The 22,837-nt window shown below is 41.4% G+C and overlaps 1 protein-coding gene across 7 annotated transcripts in view; it reads right to left on the bottom strand.

Annotated features, from left to right (window-relative positions):
• Positions 1 to 2,356: 2,356 nt before the first annotated feature.
• Positions 2,357 to 22,837, bottom strand: part of Cenpc (centromere protein C) — a 62,748-nt gene continuing 42,267 nt past the window's right edge. For 3 of the 7 annotated variants that reach the window (XM_052199772.1, XM_052199771.1, XM_052199768.1), the window contains 3 exons: positions 21,295 to 21,449; positions 18,268 to 18,358; positions 12,746 to 17,107 (listed from right to left, as the gene is read on the bottom strand). In XM_052199772.1, the coding sequence (XP_052055732.1) occupies positions 17,037 to 17,107; positions 18,268 to 18,358; positions 21,295 to 21,449 (317 nt within the window). In that variant the 3' untranslated portion in view covers positions 12,746 to 17,036. Of the gene's footprint in view, positions 2,498 to 12,745; positions 17,108 to 18,267; positions 18,359 to 21,294; positions 21,450 to 22,837 lie in introns of those variants that run through there. The other 4 variants (XM_052199770.1, XM_052199769.1, XM_052199766.1 and 1 more) reach the window with 4 other exon arrangements.

Here is a 22,837-nt window from a genome sequence, read left to right as displayed (position 1 = left end):
AAAAAAACATAATTTTTTTTAAATATGTGAACATATTTAGGCACGAACTTGATATTTCATCTTACTCTCGCCCAGAATGACCAAGATAAAAAACAATTAAATAAAAAAAAAAAACTGGAAAAAAAAAAGAAAACATGCTCATTTTCTTATAAATGTAGGTATAATCCAATTTTCAAACATTTTGTCAAGTTTTATATATTATTCCTTGGGCATCCTATTTTAGGATGTAAATGTCCCTGACAGTGCTCTGAACATGGCATCCCAAAATATAGTAACTAGCTATACTGACTATTTTAATAAAGAAATCTGAGAAACTGTGTGCGGGAGGGAACTTCTGACTTTCCCATGAAGTGGGACATAAATCTGTCCTTAAGAGGCAATTTTGACATGCCCAGGTGAAGAAATAGCTTTCTTTCCAGCCGTAAAGGGGCCGAGAGAGAATTGTAATCGAGCAAGCATCGCCTGTTCTTCGTCACATCCACCTGTCAGCAAACTCGCTGGAAACAGATTTCCACGTTCCTGCTCTTCGGGTGTTCTTTTCCTCCTAAAGACTCCAGGGTCATACAAAGCTTACAGCGGCTCTATAGGATTTTTATCTGCCTTTCGTTGCAGGATGGCAGCCCATGGAAGGGAAAAAATGTCCTTCCCTACTTCCGGTTTGGATTTTAGGAAGTTCAGAGTTCCTGTCAAGCGGGTGTTTTGTCAGAGGGACAGGAACAGTAATATAATCAGTCCACCGCCATGAATAATGGCTTCCTTCCCTCCTCTCTTATCCTCCCTTCCCTCCTCCCTGCCCTTCATCTATCTACTTTCTATCCTGCTTTAAATGGATGGCGCAGTGAGAACACAGAAAGCCCACAGGTTTAGCTGTGAAGATTTGCTAGTAACTGCATTGTGGATGAATTTTAGGAACTCACGATCCAGTTAAAGACAGGTAGACCATGTGCTGCCCCTGTGGCCCTGCTAGAGTGTAGGAACCTCGAGACAAGCACATCTGACATAGGAGAGAAAGCAATGAGGAAAAATGTCTTAGCCCCCATTTGATCAACAAGTTAGAAAATGATGCTCCAAAATATACCGCATCGATGTCCTGAATACTTCAAGCTGAGGAAGACCAACGCAGGGAGAGGCTTTCTCTGAACATTCTTCATTTGCTTAATGCTACCAAAAAGACCTAAGAACACCTACATGATATTCTCTGACACCCAGTAACCCCCTTTACAGCCTTGTAAGCAGCTGACAATGCCCTTTTTTTAGTAGCTATTTTCGCTATATACATTTCAAATGTTATCCCCTTTCCTTGTTTCCCCTCCAAAAACCCCCTATCCTATCCCCCTCTCTCTCCCCCTGCTCACCAACCCTCCCACTCCCACTTCCCTGTCCTGAGCAACCAATACTCCCAGAGCTACCAGGGACTAAACCACCAACCAGAGAGTACACATGGAGGGACAATAATGCCCTTTTGAAGTAAAAAGCAGGTGTCCCCTCTTTCCCAGACAGGACTAATGACCTCCTGCCTATGCAATAGGTAGAAATTCTGTTTTACATAGCCAGACATATGATAAATCTGAGGATGTGATGAGAACAGTAGAGCAGATACTCACTTACTTAGTTATGTTCCTAAGCACTGCAAATGTCTATCCACAGTGCAACCCCTCACTGCTAAACCCACAGGTTATCTGCGTTGCTGGGGAGCTACCCAATTAAGGCAGGATAGAAGGCAAGGAGAGGAAGGGAATACAGGATGATGCGGATGAGGAAACTGTATTAACTGCTTTTCTTGTGGCTGGGACAAAAATACCTGAGAAACACGGTGTAAAGGAGAAAGGTTGATTTTGGCTCACAATTTGAGGGTGTGGCCCACCATGGTGAGGAGGATGCTATGGCAGCAGGATCGTGAGGCTTCTGGACACTGTGCCCAGTCAGGAACGAAGACAGAGCTGGCGCTCAGCTCACTTGCTGGAATGACGACCATGAAATGGTGTGTCCTATAGTTAGAGCGTATCGCCCTAACTCAACTCGCCCAATCTAGAACGCCCGTAGGTTTCTTCTAGATCTTCTTGAGTTGACAACAATATTAACCAGCCGAGAGGGATTTTGAAATAACATATTGTTGGTTCCAATACAGTCAATATCCTTTTGTGTTTTAGATTCACTGCATAAAATAACATAGCACCCCCCCCCAGAAAGTATTAAGGTTACAGACAAAATTGTTACTGTATGTAGTCTAGAAAACTCACGTTGATCTCTGTTTGAATACTTTCCAGATTGCAACCATTAGTGCGGTTTTTAACATCTATCGCTCTTATGGTGAAGATCAGATTTGTTTTCTATTCCAACTGGATCTCAAGGAGCTAGTCCTCAGCGAGAGCTGACCAAGCGCTTGGGCGAATGAATGAAAGAATGAGGTAAACATGCTCAAAACTCAGCTGATCTGTTGCGTTTCTGCTACACGTCACCATCTCTTCTGGTCATGCGTTCCCATGAGGCACTAGGACTGTGGGTTGAGGATGGGGTAGGGGACGGAGGGAAAACTGCAGTCAGCGTGTAATGTACGGGAGAATCAAAAAATTTAAAAAATGCTTTTCGTATTTTTTTTTTGTTTTTAATTGCATACAAACATGAAAGGATCTAACTTTTTTTCTTTGCCTGTCATTTAATTCCTCTGCCCTCTCTTCTGTTTCTATTATCTGCTGGGTTCTTTGGGAAAGAAAAGGTGATTGGGGACACGTAACCCTGCTGATGAGCGCTGCTGTGTCCTTCTGCGTGGCAAGTGTCCAGTGCTGGCCACCTTGCAGAGCACACGTGTGACACCCAGGCGAGGGAGGTTTTTTACAGGGAAGGGGTGGGTGGGAGGGGCGGGTGGGAGGGGTGGGTGGAAAGGGTGGTTCTCTCAGTCACCGCTGCTCTCTTCCTCCCTTCTTCCTTTTTGTCTTGTGAAGGCAGAGGTTTCATGGAGTATGAGCGCTGGACTCTGGGCTCCCCTGCCTTGACTCCTGCGTGCTGACAGGTATGCATGAGCCACTACACCTGGCTAAGCTCTTCATAAATTAGCAAGTTGCCTCCTTTCTTTCCTAAAATCGTTGAAATCTACATTTGTCCTTAGAATTAAGTGACTTCAAAGGATTGTTGTGGTATTTTGAAATAATTGGAGACCTCCCTATGAGCTCTAAAATGAAGGACTGAAATTCCCTGCACTGAATAATTTGGCAGTTTGTAAAGAGCTTATATACTCAAGGTACTCCCAAAGGAAAAACAAATACCCACATCTTCCCTCCAGCCCTTTAGCTCTAATTCCTAAGTTATTTTTATCCATTTTCACTAGGGCTTCTTAGGATAACTGAGGCATAATTGCCAGAGGTCCCATAAGTTTGTATGTCCTTTCCATACTCTCAAAAAATTAAACAATTCGTCATAAATTGAACCATTTCATAAACAAGATTGGAGTGCCACCTACTGGCCATGTAAGGCCATGGGACTTCCTTTGTAAAAGCAGATCGTCCACATTTGGCTTCCAGCAACAGATATCAAAATAACAGAAACAAACAAAGTCTTATTTTTTAAGGCTTTAATCGGTTCTTTGTGAGTTTCGCATCATGCTTCCACTCCTCTCCCTGTCCCCTCATATCTTTTGACCTTGCAACATTCTCCTACCCCAAATAAAAAAACAGAAGCAGAGTGAGAGAGAGAGAGAGAGAGAGAGAGAGAGAGAGAGAGAGAGAGAGAGAGAGAGGTCTCACTGTGGAAGCTGTACTATGTCACAGTGTGTCCCACAGTATACCCCTCTGTGCACACATCGTCACTTAGAAGTGTTCATTACAACGAGTCACTGGTTTGGTTCAAGGTCTCTGGCTTCTGTGACACCATCAATATCGGATCCTCACTGGGACTTCTCCTAGTTACCCTGTTCTTTCCCTGTGTCATAGAGATCCTGCAGCTTTGGATCAGCAGGACTGACCCTTTCACACTTCCCAACCATTCCCAGATGATATAGATTTGGGGGTGGCCCATCTCAGAGCACTGGATCTGGGCCTGGGTCGTAGCGGAGCTGGTCAGCCCACCAGATCTCTCTTGTCTGCACCACCAGGATGAAGCTCTCCAGCACTGCTCTGACGAGACCACCCAATGCTGTGGTTAGCAGGTGGCAGGGTCAGCTCTCCTGCTCTCAGGCCCTCCTGGACGGCTCACCTACAACCATGCCTTCAGAGCCAGCTCCACTGTGCTGCCCAGTCAACGCACAGAGCCCACTCTCCCAAGCGCTGCAGTCTGTGAGGGACAGGACCGGCTCACCAACCCTCATGACCCTATGGGCATCTTTCCCAAATGCCACAGGTAGGGAGGGGTCATCACCTCTGCACTTGAGCGGATGAGTGATGGGGTCAGCTCTTCCTCACTCATGACCTTGAGGTCAGCCCATGTACACCCCAGCCATCAGGGTCAGCTCCACTGTGCTGCCTGGCTGGGCAGGGCACAGGGCCCATTCTCCTGAGTACTGCCAGCAGTGACATATAGAGCCAGCTCTCCAGAGTGCTATCTCCAGTGATGGGAAGCGCAGTTCTGTATAATCCTGGACATCTGCATGGTCCCTGGCAGCTGCCCCAACCAGGGACATCCCTGTGTTCTCTAGTGGTAATGAGTCACAGACATCAACACCAACCTCTGCCACTGCATAGCCACAGACTCAGGCATAGTCCTCAGCGGCAGGTCTGGCTGGGACTGACTCAATATGTCAGGGCTGTCCACTCACAATGGGCTACTCCTCTTCACCCTCCAGTGTCCAGTTCCATCTCTCTTCACAATGCTCAAACTGTCCCACTTCTCTTTCTCTTCCATCTGACCACTACATACTAGCACACTGTGGTGGCTCCATCTGCAGGTTGGCCATGTAGCTGGTGGTTCCCCCGGGGAATTTATTCATTATTATATATTTTACTGCATCACATTACATTTTAGAGCATTAAAGCTCTGTTGTTAGCTTTTTCACTTGTTTGTTTGAGACAGGGTCTCAAACAACTGATCTGAAACTTACAGATACCCCTCGGATCCTCCTGACCCCACCTCCAGAATGTAGGGTCTGTGCACCTACAATACGATTAGAGCTCAGCTGTCATTTAGCATGTGCTCAGGGGTGATAAGGACTTGGGACTTGACTGTCCCAGACGATGTGATGTTCGCTGCTTGTCGTACCAACCAGGTTATCTAATATTATCCAGCTATAATCTAGCTATTTTGAGGTTTGAGTTCTACAAGAATCTAAAGATGAGCCGGGCAGTGGTGGCGCTCGCCTTTAATCCCAGCACTTGGGAGGCAAAGGCAGGCAGATTTCTGAGTTCCAGGCCAGCCTGGTCTACAGAGTGAGTTCCAGGACAGCCATGGCTACACAGAGGAACCCTATCTCAAAAAAAAAAAAAAAAAATCTAAAGATGTTAACAAGAGTTCTCCCCTCAAATCAGAGGACATTAAGAGATGATGTGCAGGAAGAGCACAGGGATGCATCAACAAGTCTCCGGGTCGTGTATAACCAGCTCAGTCTTCTGTTCCCTCCTGCCCTCCTTCCTACATTAACCTGACCTGCCTCAGACAGAATTTGAAGTGGATAATCACACTTATGTTGCCCCCAAATCAACATTTTCCAAACTCACTCAACAAAAGAGGCTTCACTTCCCCAAATCTGTTCTTCCTATATCAACTTTAGGAGATATGCATCTTCCTTTGATTTCCAGTCATCTTAGTATAACTGACCTCTGTGATAGACATTGAATGTTAAATTCTAATTTTTAAACCAAAAAATAAAAAAATAAAAAATAAAAAAATATGTAGATTTATTTTTGCCAAGGTATATTCTCAATCCTGGCTCCTCTTAGACAAAAATAAAATGTAAATTATTAAAAAGCTAAAATAATTTTGGAAATGGTATTTTATGCCTAGCTAATTAACCCTTGCAATGACTGAATGGCAGGGTTAATTGCACTTCCACTTTAGGCAAAAGAAAAAAAAGCAAGCAAAAGCTAATCCTTGCTTGTTGTGCCATCTTGTGGTTTAATTCTCACACTGCAATGTGTTACACAGTTCTTTCTATAAAAGCCGGGAGGTATATGTTGTATATTCACGTCAGTTTGCCATATTTGCATGTGTATGCAAAATTAATACTAACAGATGATTGCATTTTGTTTTCAAATGCAAGATACCCAGATGTCTCTGTAATCGTCTAAAAAAAAGAATATTTCCTACACAGTGAAGATGTGTGAAACAGCTACATGTTTCCCAAGCTGAAACCTGCATCGCTCTTCCGAATTCTATTTATAAGACAGTGTACTGTTCCATCTTCACAAAAACAGTGACACCCTTAGAGAATTCAATCAGCACAATTAGATCACTTAACTTGAAGATAACACACTGTGGTTCTATTCTTGACATTGTTCTTTTATTAACTTTCCTTGTATTTGTCCAATTAGCCATTCCCTTTATTTCCCTCACTTAATAATGCTAACAACAAGAGAGCGCTGAAAGAAAGCTCACTATGCATTGGTTCGAACTATTAGTGCTGAGGTCAAGAAAATCTCAATTCTTTAACTCCATCACGGCCTTAAATTATAACCTAACTTACATAGGACATTGAAAACAAAAATGTTCCTAGGTTTTTGCATGGTTCCATAAAGGATTGCCGAAGCTAACCCTTCAAAAACTGGGAACTCAGTTAAAACAAGCCTATCATTTTTCTATGAAACCTCTGAGTCAACAGTGGATTAACCCGTCCATCCTTAACCAATGCCCAGCTTTTCTCAGACTTGGCAGCATAAATGAATTCACTAGAATAGGCTTCTACTCTGCCTCAGTCAACTGTTGTAGTAGTAATTGATGGTTAGTTGTGTACTGTATCAGATACATAAGAACCAATGACAAGACTAAGTTAAATAGAATCCTATAGGTCTGTTGTCTTGGGCGGGCCTTAGGCAGGTGAAGTATGGATAGAGTTCAGGGGATTCACATCTACACCAGTGGCGTTTTTTTAGGTTTGAAGCTAGGTGGCCCAGCATGGCCTCAGCTGCGACAGTTGTTCTGTGTTCCATGCTCTCTCTCGTTAAGTGGACTAGCTTCACTTTTTTTTTTTTTTCATGAAAAAGCAAACAAGAGCTTTTTCCACATTAAGGCCTACACTTGGAACTTGCCTGAGAAATATCCAAAGATCTGATGCCTGAGCTCAAATCTGGCACGCGGTCACTTCTGTTGTGTTCTATCAGCTGCGGTGGTGGTGACCTAGAACTAGCTATCTGTAGCACAGCACTACCTTGCTCAGCTCCATTAATTAAAGCAATGGGCTAAAGTGATCTGAAAGGAATCCCTGTCGGCTCTCTAAAAAGAGAAACACGCTGACTGTGGAGTTTCCTGGGTTTACCCTATAATTGCTCTGCCAAATGTTCATTTATCCTCCCGCTATCACTGCCTCTCACGCTTCTGGTGAGGAGGGAAAAAGAAAACCTTCCAAAAATATGTATGGCAATGGTCTTAATCCAGTTGGGCCAAGAATACTTGCAATGTAAATGGGATCATTCAATATGCTAGCATTTGTGCTGAGTGACAACTTGTTTAACAGACAGATTCCACGGCAGATGTATCAAGACAAGCTGCCAAGAGTGGCCTGGGTGTGAGGCTGGAGATGGGAGGAACGACGGAGACAGGGAGGAATAAAGGTTGATGATCCAATGGGAAGCCATGGTGTCCTGGAGAAGGTAGACACAACTTCTAGATAATCAACACTCAGGCATCAGCCATTAGACAAGTTCTGAAAGTCAAAGTTCAGCATTGGAGGACAGAAAAGAACCCAGACGATCAATGTTGTAGTACAGGCCAAAAATGAGGAAACGCAGCAAGAAATCCGGGAAATGAAATTATAGGAGTGTCTTAGTTCTTCTTCTGTTTCTGAATAAAATACAGCTCACCAAGTAATCCATGGCAAACACAAAATGATTAAAATCAGCGGCTCACATGTGGTGAGAGCCTATTGTTGTGTCATAAGATGGCAAGGGTTGATGTCTTAGAGTTTCCATTGCTGTAAAAAGGCACCATGACTAAGGCAACTCTTACAAAGAAACAATTTTAATTGAGGTTGGTTTACAAGTTCAGAGATTGGGTCCATTATCATCATGGTAGAAACCATCTTGATCTGAAGGCTGACTCCCACGTGGCTAGGTAGAGGGTTTCAAAGCCCACCCCACTCCAACAGTGATACACTTCCTCCAGCAAGGCCACACCTCCTAATAGTGCCACTCTCTGGGCCAAACAAATTCAACTCGCCACATGGGTGAGAACCAGTAAAAGACTACACTCACACCTGGAACTCTTTTAACAGCATTCATTGGTTTAGGAAGTAAGGCTCTCTTAACCTAAATACCTGCAGTTAGGTCTCACCTCCCTTGACTAGGGGTGAAGCTTCTAACACAACTTTAGGATAGAGATGTAAATTCAAACCATATTGAGGAGAGACCCAGTACTCAATTCAGCTTAATGAATTCAACAAATGCACACTATTTTATGCCATTGCCTCCATCCGTTGGCTGGCTGGTTTTATGTCAACTTGACACAAGCTATAGTCATTCAGGAAGGACTCTCAATTGAAAAGATGGCACTATATGATTGGCCTGTAGGCAAGTCTGCAGTGCATTTTAACAACTAATTGATGTGGGGTATCCAGGCCATAGTAGATGGTGCTACCCATGGGCCAGTACTCCTGGGTGCTATAAGAAAACAGAGCAAGGCAAAGAGGTGGCAGGCCAAAAAGCAATACTCATCAACAGCTACTGATCAACGGCTCACTTCTTGTCTCTCCAGGTTATTGCCTAGCTTGAGTTCCTATTTTGACTTCCCTCAGTAGTATAATGTTACCTGGAAGAGTAAAGTAAAATAAACCCTTGTCTATCTAAGTTGCTGAGGCTTGCTGTATCATGGAATAGAAATAAATCCTAAAATAGTAACAGAAAAATTTAAAAATCATTTCATTTGGGAAGTATTTTTAAAAATTACAAAACAGACCATCACAGTACAAATAAATTAGAAATTAAAATCTGGTTAGTGTTGTGGGATTGACGGAAAAGCATTCTTGAGTGTGCTCAGGAAGTTTGCCAGTTTAAAAGATTAGTCAAGGGAGGCCCTGAGTAAAACATGCCCATGGAGCAGACTGTGAAGGCCCATCTCTAACACTTGAACAGCCAGACGACAACAAAAGCAAGGGAGATAGGCAGTAAGCATAGCCAGCCCTTCGCGGCTGCTTGCCCAGGGCAGTCTTGAAGTATGTGCACAACAGTGCACTGCAGCTGCAGGATCTTTCAAGTGTTTGGCTCAGGATTTTATGCCCTGGGAATCTTCGGGATTTAAGTATTACAGGATGTCCTCTTCTAAGAAGAATGTGAACAAAGCCTCAGTTGCTCCAAATATAACTAAGGACCCAGAATTCTTGGTAGACTTTAGTATTTCTGACTACTATAAGAAAGAGGATAGAAAACTAGGGTTACTCAACCTAATTTGCCCTCTTATAGTGAAGAGACTATACAGGTGTCCACTGAGGAGAGATGCTGGAGGCTGAGCAGTTTATCTCACAGATTCTAAGACATGAAAATAAACCACTGTGGCTTAAACAGAGTAAACGGGCAGATACCAGAGGTCTGATTTTAGAGCACATGGAAAGTCTCCTTAAGGATTTGAATCTTTTATTTAGGGCAACATAGAAAGGGACACATGACCTACAACTCACTATGTAGCCAAGGATAAACTTAAACCTCTGATTTTCCTGCCTCCAACTCTGGAGTGCTGGAATTACAGTGGTGTGCATCCAAGTTTGGTTTTATGTGGTGCTAAGGATTAAACTCCAGACTTTGTCCAGGCTAGGCCAGTACTTTTACCAGATGAGCAATCCCAATAGCACATACTAACCTTTAGCGAGCTGAGTTCACCAGCTCTATCTATTCACTGTCCTTCTATTTCCCTTCCCTTTATACGTTTCTCATTATACATTAACTGCCACAACCAAAACTTTGTTTGGGGCTGGAGAGATGGCTCAGAGGTTAAGAGCACTGACTGCTCTTCCAGAGGTCCTGAGTTCAATTCCCAGCAAACACACGATGGCTCACAACCATCCAATGACCTCTTCTGGTGTGTCTGAAGACAGCCACAGTGTACTCATATACTCATATAAAATAAATCTTTTTAAAAAATTTATAATCATAAGTATCAATGATAGGTACCACATATATACCTTGTATGTGTATATACATGTGTATGTGTATATACATATACATAAATAGGCATATATGCATATATACACATATGTATGCATATATGTATATTCATTCATACCATACATACATACAGCAGAACTTTCTGGACCCACAAGCAGCTAAATAATGGCACAGAGTCTTATTAATATTTATTTTAACTTAAGACTTGAGCTGGCCAGACTCCAGCTACCTCAATCTAATTGACCCCATTATTCTAGCCCTACATCTCACCACGTGGCTACTTCTTTACTTTTCTTTGCTCCTGTTCACTTCCAACTACCTCCATGTCCCGCTGGCAAATCTCCTTTTTCAATTCTTTTCCCAGAGACCCTGTCTCTACCCAGAAGTTCTTCCCTCTACTTCCTGTCTAGCTATTGTCCATCGATTTTTATTAAAGCAAATCAACAAGTGTGGGCCATAGGAACATCAACCAAGGCCTGGCTAATACTCAGCTCTCTGCTTGTTTAGCATTCAACAATTGAATACACAGTCAGGCAACATACCCCAACATTTATGCCAGGAGCCATTCTCACAGAAATCTCAAAACCCCCTCCTCTCAGCCATTTCCAGCTTGCTTTCTCTAGGCTGCCTTAGAAGGAAATGTACTAGTTTAAAGATTAGCCAAGTAGGCTAGATGGTCAGTACTTACAGAGCTCACCCGAGTGGGCTCAAACAAACGAAGCTCACCTGAGTTAAGTTACCATAGCAACTCCTTTCCACTTTACCTCCTCATGATCGAAATATGATGCCAAGTTCCAACTGCACCTGCCAAATCTTCACTGAGATCCTGAGAGACAATTCAGGATAAGACACTATCTGGAAATAACTGATGTGTGAGTATATGTATGTGTGCTTGTCACAAAGAAAAATCTCTTTTCTTTATCTGGTCTAAATTGTCTTCCCAGATCATACACTTGTTCTTCACGGCCCAAAAAAGTATTTTCAGAGATATAAACTGTCAATTATGCATACCCTCAAATATGCAGTCTTTCTCTAAAACTTCATTTTAGTTGAACATTTTCATTTTTTTTAATTCAATGGGAATAAGGGGCTCTAGGTGACCTCAACTGGCATGGCCTGTGCCGTTTGACCATCCAACTCACCGAGAAATTAATGATCTCTCCATTATAATCTCCGACCCTTATTCTTCTACAATGACCAACTGGATGGATGGATGGATGGATGGATGGATGGATGGATGGATGGATGGATGGATGGTTTTCTAAATAGTCCTTAACAAAATGCTTACAGAAGACAAACTTAAATATTTCACTAAAGACTTCATGAGGTTCCAATTTTAGTATCATTTATAAGGTCCAGTTAATAGTCACAGAGCAGACTCTGAGCATACACATCATACACGATACCTAACCCCAAGGCATCAGGTACCCTCTCCTTAAAAATGAAAAATCAATTTGGCTGTCATGTCACTGGTTCTAAATTGAACCAAAAGGGAAAAGGTTTAAAAACTGAGAATTGTACTTTTGTAAAATATCTTGTTATGCTCTAATATTCCACAAGTTTTATTTATTATTGTAAATACCTGTAAAGGTATCAGGACATGGTCAAGAGAAAGACACATAGTAAACACTGCCTTGCAGAACTGTAGTTAGTAGAGGACCTTTTACTTCAGGTCCATTTTGTTTCCTGGATTGTTCTTAGATGTGATTCTCCTCTGTGATTCTCCTCTGTTAAACATTCACATTCAATTTATAAGACATGTTTATCCTTTTTTTTAAGATTTATTTATTATATGTGAGTACACTGTAGCTGTCTTCAGACACTCCAGAAGAGAGTATCGTCTCATTACGAATGGTTGTGAGCCACCATGTGGTTGCCGGAATTTGAACTCAGGACCTTCGGAAGGGCAGTTAGTGCTCTTAACCACTGAGCCATCTCTACAGCTCAACATGTTTCTCTTTGTTGGATGTCAGATCGTAGCTATAGACCCAATGTGGTGAAAGGATATGCTGAGTTATGTACCCTGAATCTAGATACGGTTTCTGCCTTACTTCATGCTTGCCACAGTATACGACAGGCTACTGTATTAAAGTTGGTCTGTCCTGGGAAAGGCCCATCTTGTTATTATTTACTTGGTGCTTACTGACATTTATTTACATGGTTTCTTGAAATCAAACAACCTTCCCTCGATGATTGCTTTGTTACATTTGTGTATAGAAAGTACACTGAAACTGAAGTAGGGTTGTCAGACTGCAGTTCACCCCTTTTTCAGGCCCTCAGATCCCAGGTCCAGCAGACAACATCTGCACAGACAACAAAAGTCGGCAGCAAGCATTATTATAAGCTATTAGGACTGACTTTAAGAACTGGAAAAGATGACTTCTTTTTAAACAAGTATCAGCTGGGGTGTAGCGCAATTACTATGATACTTAACTAGTATCATGAACGTGAGTTCAGTCCTAGCTTAGTTGGGGTTGCTACTGCTATGATGAAACATCATGACCAAGAGCAACTTGGGAAGGAAAGGGTTTATTTTGCTCACAGTTCCATAGAACAGTTCATCATCAAAAGCAGTGAAGGCAGAAACTCAAGCAGCGCAGGAGCTGACGCAAGGCCATGGAGGAATACTGCCTACTGGCTTGACCAACCAGCCCACAGATGGCCCCTCCCACAACGAGCTCTGCGCTGCCCTCCCCTACCAATCACTAATTAAGAAAATGCCCTGCAGGCTTGGGTTTTCTTATTTGAGGCTCCATTCTCTCTAGTGGCTTTTGACAACAGCTATCCAGCATTTGTCAACCTGACACACAAACTTGTCACTGTGAAGCCACAATCTTTCCTTTATCATTCATCCCTAAGATCTTATATTTACAAACATAAATAACTTTAAAAGTTCCACACAAATTCAAACACATTAAAAATTCAGTCTCGGGCTGCAGAGATGGCTCAGTGGTTAAGAGTGCTAACTGCTCTTCCACAGAACCTGAGTTCAAATCCCAGCAACCACATGGTGGCTCACAACCATTTATAATGAGATCAGATGCCCTCTTCTGGTGTCTGAAGACAGCTACAGTGTACTCTTCATATACATAAAATTAATAAATAAAATCTTTAAAAGAAGAAGAAGAAGAAGAAGAAGAAGAAGAAGAAGAAGAAGAAGAAGAAGAAGAAGAAGAAGAAGAAAGAAAAACGTTCAGTCTTTTAAATACCCAGTCATCCTTTTTTTTAGAAAAATCCAAAATATTTTAAAAGTTCAAAAACTTTCAGTTGTGGGCTCCTGTAAAAATCAAAATTAAGTTACATACTTTCTTCAAAGGAGAAGAACCGGAGCACAGGTACAATCTTAAACAAGCAAAATCAAATTCCCAACAGTATAAATAATTCAAGTGTCCAGTTCTGGGGATTCACTCATCATCTTCTGAAGTCCTCAAGGAGAATGGGCCACATGGGTCCCATGGGTCACTCCTCCAGCTCTACTGTCCTCTGGGCTCCTTCTGGCTCCACTCCACTGCTGCTGTTGTTCTTGGTGGTCTATTGCATGGTACTGGCATCTCCAAAATGTAGTAGTCCTATGCTGCAACTAAGATGCACTTTGACGAATAGTCTTTCCTGGGCTCTCTTCAGGGACTCTGTCTCTGCCACACCAAATCTCAGCTGCTCTCCATGACCCCTTCAAACCTTCAAAACCAGTAGTACCACTTGGGTGACATTTACACTACCAAGTTCAGCTGCCAGCACAAGGTACCTTGGCCACTTGTGGTACAGTTGTGTGCTAACCCTGAGGAAACACCAACCTTCACCTCAGTGATGCTAGTCTCCTCTTAATCACCACTGGTTTCTCAGCCCCAGCTTACCAGTGCAACTGCCTCAGTAACACAAAGACTTCACTTCAGCAGTGACAGTCTTGTTACTCACAGCACTCTTCAGCCTCAGCTGACAGGATTTTAATTCAAAATAGCAAATGTCCCTGATAGTCTTTAAACTTCTGTCTGAACCTTCCCAGGCCAGGCCTCTAGCTTCTACACTGCTCTCAATATTATCTTCCAGCTTCCAACAGAAAACCCTACCGAGCTTGCAACACTCAGTGCCCCAAAGTTCCAAAGTTCTTCTAAAATCCTCCCCAAAACGTGGAGATGTCTGTCACAAATGTACTATATAACCCACTATGCTGGAACCAACCCATCTCAGTTAGGGTTTCAATTGCTATAATGAACATCATGACCAAAACATCTTGAGCAAAGCCTTTTTTAAATCACAGTTCCAAGTAGCAGTTCATCCTTAACAGCAGCAGTGAGGGGTTTTGGAACCCGGAGGCAGAAACTAGTGCAGCGACCATGGAGAACTGCTGCTTATTGGCTTGTTCTTCATTGTCTGCTCAGCTCTTAGAGAACCCAGGGCCACCAGACCAGGGATGATACCACCCACAAGCGGTTGGTACCTGCCCATCAATCACTAATTAAGAAAATGCCCTACAGGCTTGCCTACAGCCTGAAATTATGGACGGATTTTCTTAATGTTCCCTCCTCTCTGGTGATTTTTGTGTCAAGTTGACTTAAAACTATCCAGCACAACTCCCTAGCACTGCACAAAAGCAGATACGTTGGCACGTGCCTATATAAGCAAGCATGTTGTCAAAATTTCATGGCTGCACTTTCCTGTCGATGTAGAAGGCCTTATCTTGAAGCAGATATCATGGGCCTTTGGTTCATAAAGTATATCCTCCCTGTGTCCCTTATCATCCCCTAATTTAGTGGTTGTGTTGAAAACCTATCAATTTGGCACAAGCACCACATAGTCAGTTGTCTTCTGCATTTTGAGGAGTTTATGAATTTTTCTAATAGTCTTCATTGGCTACCAAAATAAATTTCTTTGATGAGGGATGGGAGCTACACTTATCTGTGAGTATAAGTAGAGCACAGTTATTATCCTAGTCTACAAAGAATAACAAGTGTAGTTCTTTCTCCTCTAAGGTTCTTGACTTCACCAATCACGGATAATGGACTATGTTTCCCAATTCAGTCAGGAATCCCTTCCTACTGAGCAGGCCTTAAGTCCTAGCTGGCTGTTGGGTATCCTCAGGATACAAGTGCCACTACTGAAGTATCACGCCACACTGGTGACGATTTTCAGGCTTTACAGGTAGATAGAACTCTTGGTTACAGTTCTCCCTTGGCAGCCTTGCACAGCTCCTTCTGGTATTATTAGAGCTAGTCCTCAGGCATCAGTCCCTTCTATCCTGATTCCTCCAAGCCTTGTATATGAAAGATGTGATGACCTCAGCAAGGTGTTCCTACTTCCAGTGCATCTGTTTCTCAGGCTGGGGGCAATCAGGAGATAGCAGAGCCTGCTCCACACATCTCCAACTTCCATAAGACTGCCGCCTAAACAAAGGCTCTGCCAGAATTGCAACAGGAAAAAGACAAAGTTTTAAGCAAGTATCCTGATTCAATCAGACTGTTAAAGAAATGACCTGGGCCCAGAGAATTCCTGACCTCCTCATAGTAAGGTAGGTTTTGTATCACCATAAACAGATGCTGGACCATTATCACTGCCCCATGCAATCAGTCTGTATTTACTGGGCCTCAGGCTAAGTGCAAAAGTATAATCAGCATGGCAGATAGCAGGTGAAACTGTAGGTGAAGGATTAGAAAGGTGTGGCCTTGTTGGAGGAGGTGTGTTCCTAGGAGCTGGCCCAGAGGTTTCAAAAGCAAATGGCATTCCCAGTCAGCTCTCTCTGCCTTGTGCTTATGGATCTGTTGTGCTGAAACACTGGACCCCTAAAGACCACCAACAAGCCAAATCCAGTGTAATCACACCAGGGTCTTTATTCATACGCTCAAGCTTGGGGCTTAACTCACCACCAATGCACGGATGGTTCAGGTGGAGAAAAGCCTAGAACACTCATCGGGACAAGGTTTCATAGAACATGGCAAGCAAGCGGTGAGCATTTCTAGCCTGGTAAGCATCTAACTGAGGGAGTTCCAGGGGACTGGCCTATTAGTTTACTTGAGACTAAACTTAGATCAGATTTTCTAAGATGGAACCCAAAACATTTGGTCTCTCAGATCTACATGTAAGATCTCCCTGTAGCATAATTATGGACCAATCCCCTGAAACTATAAGCCTCAAATATATACTTCCTTACATAATTTGCATTGATCATGGTTATCTTATCACAGCCACAGAAAAGTAAGACATTTGATAAAGAGATAAAGATTGGAATGTTCAAGGTACAAGGAAAGCCAAAGATAGGAAGCATATAAAAAAGAAAAAAGAAATGGAGTCCTTCTACAGAAGTAAGTCAGCACTGCTCTGAGTACACCTTAAATTCACACTTCGACCCTCAAAACATCAAGACCAAAAATACAAAAACAAATCCCAGTGGTTTAAATCCCTTTGTTACAGCAGCCCATGGAAATTAATTCAGCACATTTACCACAGCTCTCTATTAGATTATTTAATGACCGACAATTCAAACTTTATATCTGAAACCAACTACTGCAAATGAATGGACATATTAACCAGCTCTTTTGTAGCAGATGTGCTTTATACTGTGGCAATAGTGAGTTTAGTTTCTTTTCTTGTTGTTTTTTCTTTGCAATATTAACAAAGCAATACCAATAAAATCATCACTAAACAGTATTTACACTCAAGGAAAAATCAAAAGATACATACAAGATTATGAAATGTTTAGCAAGGAGTATAAAATGATATACTAATGCAAAACTAAACAAAAAATTTTACTATAAAATAATCAGTTATAAAAATTTACATATAAACATTTTATATATATACACATTTATTTCACCTTTTTATTTGAGTAAAAAGTAGACAACTTTCCACATTCAAGAGGTTTTTAATGTTGTAATGATTACCTAAAAGTAAAGAACAAGAAGATATAATTATTTAAAGTAACAAAAAGATTTGTCTCCACTAAAAATTTTTTTGAATATTTACCACTTAACACATATAAGTATATAATATGAAACAGAAACAGTTATCTAACTTAAAGTAACTTATTTAACTGCATGAATCCAAAGACACAAAAGTTAATCACCACCTACTTATATGGTGAGAATCTGAAAAAACATAAAATTTCCCATCATTGTATTACAAAGGCAGAGTTAAGTTAAAAATGTGTGCAAGAAGAGAAATATATTCTGAAACCAAAGTTTAAATAATCTTTAGAAATGCTGTGGGTTCCTGTAAACCAGACACACACATACATACATACACAGGTAAGGATAAAATAATTTGTAAATAATAATAATAATAACAACAACAATAATAATTTGTAAAGCCAAACACGATTTTTAATTAATCGGTAATTTAACAGAGTGTCAGATAGTGTCACATATGACAGGGTTACTTGCATGAAATATCACTGTGACTTCTCTATACAGAAGTTGATAGCCATTAAAGCCAATAGCGCATGGGGCTGCCGATGCACTCAATGAGCACTTGCCCAGCAATAAGAAAGGAATCTCAGTTCAATTCCCAGCACCATAACAAGACAAAAGTACAGAAACAGAGCTAAAATATCCATTACAATGTATACTTTATAAATGTGGAACTTTTCTTTCTCTTTTCCATTTATTTATCTTAAACTTAAAAAGCAATACTTGGTACCAAAGTACACTGTTAATTATATTTACTGAATGAAAGAATAAACAAGCAAATAAATTAAAATACCTGTTACCAATGACTTGTAATCTTTTATACTATACTGGTCAAAAAAAAGGGGGGGGGCTATATAATATAGGAAATACTTACCACTACAGAAACAACTTCCCTTATAGCTTTAAATGCAGCACAACTTCTACCCAATATTTTTATTATTTAGCAATGAAGTCTGAATTTCACACATCAAAAACTAATATACTTATTTAATGAAAGGAAACTATGTACTGAACTGCTCTGGCATCAATAGCATTGTGATTTATTTTGACCACTGTAGCATTTACATGAGTGGAACTACACACTAACACTGGCACTAAAACAATATGAATCTAAAGGATGCTTTAATTGTTCTTACCTGAAGGAACATAAAATGAATCCCCAGTAGTTATCATATAAGGTGTTTGATGTAATGTACATAAAAGGTCACCAAAGTTAACATAAAAAACCTATAAAATTAAAAATAAAAATCTCATTTCAAATTGAACCACAATTATACTACAGAAATTCTTAAATGAAATACAGCAGGCAAAAGTATTCTTCACAGATGTTTGCATTTTAATTTGCAGAACTTGGGAATACATCTTATGTGGCAAAAGGACCTTAGGACAGGGAGTAATCCTTAATTTTAACTAAACCCAGCCTAATCATACAAACCTTAAAGAGGAACTCCACCCAACCTACCCCGTACACAGCCCCAGAATGAATACACACACACATACACACACACACACACACACACACACACACACACACACACATTGGGGGAAGCGGGGACCAATGCAAACAAAGGAATTTTAACCAAAAGGTTTTTGCACTGTTGCTGGTGGTAAGGACAAGTGGCCACAAGCCAAGGAACATAGGCTCTTTCTAACAGCTGCCAATATCCAGACAGAAAATGAGCAGAACAGTCCTGTAGCCACATGGGAACCAAATTCTCCCCACAGACTCAACCTTAGCAAAGAACACAAGTTGTCAAAATATTCGTCCTTGACCTGTAATATCTTCTAACCAGACTACCCAGCCAAACCTGCCACCTGTAATTAGCCAAAATAAGATAGAGGCCACTACTTAAACCACTACTAGTATGTGGTACTTTGTTAGGGAAAAAATAATAATAATAATTTAAAAATCTAATTAAGTTTTGCTCTAATTTTGTTCATTAAACATCATGAACCACTTTAGCAGTAAACTTTTCTTAAAAAGAAAAATGTTATACATGCTTCTTCAAAAATTACATGTTTTCTAATCCACACATCAAATGAGGTACAAGAAGAATGGAGGAGTGGCCCCCTGTTCTGGAAAGACTCAGTGTAGCAGTATAGGGCAAAACCAGAACAGGGAAGTGGGAAGGGGTGGGTGGGAGAACAGGAGGAGGGAAGGGGGCTTATGGGACTTTCAGGGTGTGGGGGGCCAGAAAAGGGGAAATCATTTGAAATGTAAATAAAAAATATATGGGGGGGGGGGGAGATTACATGTTTTCTAGCAACTCAGATCTCAACTGGAAAGAGGAACCATAGATAAGAAGCCAAATCCCTATTGTGAGTAGGAAGGAATGACAAAGCGAAATACAACAAACAACTCACATAGTTAGACATCAGGTTAAGAAAGCAATAGGCCAGGCTGTGGTGGTGCACACCTTTAATCCCAGCACTCTGGAGGCGGAGGCTTGTGAATCTGTGAGTTCAAGGCCAGTGTGGGCTAGAATGAGTTCCAGGACGGCCAGGGCCACACAGAGAAAGAAACCCTGTCTCAATGATGCCCCATCCCCCACCTAAAAGACTTTCTTTCAGCTATGTTAGCTTCAAATCCAAGGACGCCAAACTTCACGACTTATTCATATGTAGGTGTACTGTTAACAGTCTAAAGCCTGCAAATCTTAGGGTGTGCCTACCATGTTTGTCAGCAAATTTCATACATTCAAATCTTTTTATTTTTTGGACAGTGACAATGTTTTATTTTATTTTATTTACATTTAATTTAATTTTTTATTTTTACACTCCAGATTTTATCCCCCTCTTGGTCCACCCTCTGTTCCGTTCCCTATCCCATCCCTGTCTCCTCAAGCATGTCCGTACCCCCATACCCCCTACCCCACCAGACCTCTCCACTCCCTGGGGCTTCCAATCTTTTGACAGGTGCATCTCCTCTGACTGAACCCAGACCCAGCAGTCCTCTGCTGTATATGTGTTGAGGGCCTCATATTTTGATATTAGTGTGGAGCCATCATGAAAGACATTTAGTGCCCTTAAAGTTAGTTATACCAGGATGTCCTCTTCCTTTCTGTCTCTCCCCTTCCTCTTCTCCACCCCTCTCTCTCCTCTGCTCTCCTCTGCTCTCCTCTGCGCTCCACTTCTCCCCAGTTCTCTTCTCCTGAAGGAAGCATGCCTTCAACAAACACATTTCAGACTCCAAAACTGAGAAATAAATGTTCATGTTTGGAAACACTAAATCTACTATTATTAAACTAAGGCAACAAATATCAGAGTAAGTTAGAACCTAGCTTATTATTGATGATTATCCTTTACTATTAAGTATAGAACTTAGCTCTCCAAGCGCATACATGTCGTTTTCATTTACTTAGGCCTCATATTGACACAGGTGTGGTTTCAGTGGATTTTCACAGCTGAAGAATGTAGAAGCTGAAGTTAGGTAACTTCGGTCAATGTAATGACTGGGATTAGAATCAGGGAGTCTGACTCCATAAAGTACATTCTCAACCTCTATAGAAGAACCTCTCTCTAAATGGAGAAATACTCCTCAAAGATTCTGAAGCTCTCTTTGTGACTAGAAATTTAAAAAAAAAAATTATGTCATCTAAACATGTGCCTCGCCCAGCAGTGGTGGCACACGCCTTTAAGCCCAGCACTTGGGAGGCAGAGGAGGCAGAGGCAGGCAGAGGCAGGCAGATTTCTGAGTTCGAGGCCTGCCTCTGCCTCACAAGTGCTAGGATTAAAGGTGTGCGCCTTTATATATAAAAAGGAGTAAAAGGACTCCAAATTGCAAGTCCAACTGGGCTACACATGGGAAACCCTATTGTAATAGGAGAGCTCAATGATACATACATATTATAATTGTCTACTGTGTATTCTAATATTATCTGTATTAATAGGCAGATAGAAGATCACTGACTCTGGACTAGAATGCCAAATGTCGCATATATGTAACAGTAGTTGATTAATCTGCTCTAATTACCCAGAGGTGGCAGCACAAGTTCCTCACTACCAGCCCAAACATGAGTATTGGCTAACTTCCAACAGATTTAATAAATGAAAAATTTCTTTGTGGAGTGTAATTATGAGTTTTTACTAGCAAGTAAATAGAATTTTAACGTTTCATCAGTTGTTCTTCAGAAAAACGGAAATAAATGGAGAAGTATACTCACCAATATATCCTGGCCAACATGCTGTGTTCCTTTTTCTTCATGGGGTCCTAAAATCAACTTTCCAGTAGAAAAAAATGTTGTATCTAATATTTTAAAAACTTTCAAACCATGTTGCTCAACAAAAAAGTGGTATGTATCTCGTGGTCTTATAAGATCTAGGGAAAAAATAATAATACACATAAAAATACACATATAAAACAATCACAAGTTAGACATGTTTAACAGCCTGTAACTCAGCACTTAGAGAACTGAAGTAAAAGGACTCCAAATTGCAAGTCCAACTGGGCTACACATGGTAAACCCTATTGTAATAGGAGAGCTCAATGATACATACATATTATAATTGTCTACTGTATATTCTAATATTATCTGTATTAATAGGCAGATAGAAGATCACTGACTCTGGACTAGAATGCCGAAGGTTGCATAAACTGCATGATTCTTGATAATCTCTCCCTCTAAGCCTTGATCTCCTTCTTTTAAAGGGTGTGTGTTCTTAACCTCTAAGCCACCTCTTCTGAGAAGGGGAACAAAATATTCACAGGAGCAAATATGGAGATAAAGTGTAGAGCAGAGACTGAAGGAAAGGCCATCCAGAGACTGTGCCACCTGGGGATTCATCCCAGACACAGTCACCAAACCCCAACACTATCGTGGATGCCAAAAAAATGCTTGCTGAAAGCTGTCTCCTGAGAGGCCCAGCCAGAGTCTTACAAATAAAGAGGCAGATGCTCGTAGCCAACCATTGGACTGAGACGGGGTTCCCAATGGAGGAGTTAGAGAAAAAACCAAAGGAGCTGAAGGGGTTTGCAGCCCCATAGGAAGAACAACAATATCAACCGACCAGACTCCCCAGAGCTCCCAGGGACTGAGCCACCAACCAAGGAGTGCATCTCCAGCAGCATGTGTAGCAGAGGACAGCCTTGTCAGTCATCAATGGGAGGAGAGGTTCTTGGTCCTATGAAGGCTCGACAGATGTCCCAATGTAGGGGAATAGAGGGTGGGGAGGTGGGAGTGGGTGGGTAGGTGGGTGGGTGGGTGGAGTCACAGAAGATGGGGAAGAAGGATGGGATAAGGGGCTTCCAGGAAGGGGTGGGGAGGTGGGAAAGAAGGTAGCATTTGAAATGTAAATAAAGAAAATATCCAGTTTACAAAAAAGGTGTGTGCTAAACAGATTCTGAGAATATCAAAGAGTTTATGCACGAGAAGGGAAGAGCGACTGACGCAATGCAAACTAAACACTGTTTGTTACTTAGCTTAGCTTAACACTATTGCTACTATGGAAAATAATATTAGGAGAGACAGGCTAATGAGCCCCGTGTCTTTACAAAGCTTAACATAATCCAAAATAAAAATGCATCATGACAATCATGAGTTGGGTTTTGTTCATTTGATGATTAAACAGAAAGATTTCTACTTAATTAAGTAAATACTACAAGAAACCAAAATATAAGGTTTAGCTAAATAATCAGTCTCATTTCAGGTTTCCTTTGAACTTATGAACTTTTCCAGGCCTCTTAATACATTATCATCAGCTTCTGGT

The sequence above is a fragment of the Apodemus sylvaticus genome, chromosome 11 (assembly GCF_947179515.1).
Source record: "Apodemus sylvaticus chromosome 11, mApoSyl1.1, whole genome shotgun sequence".
Classification (NCBI taxonomy): domain Eukaryota; kingdom Metazoa; phylum Chordata; class Mammalia; order Rodentia; family Muridae; genus Apodemus; species Apodemus sylvaticus.
The sequence above is the reverse complement of the archived record's forward strand: the minus strand, read 5'-3'. Positions and strand labels throughout refer to the sequence as shown.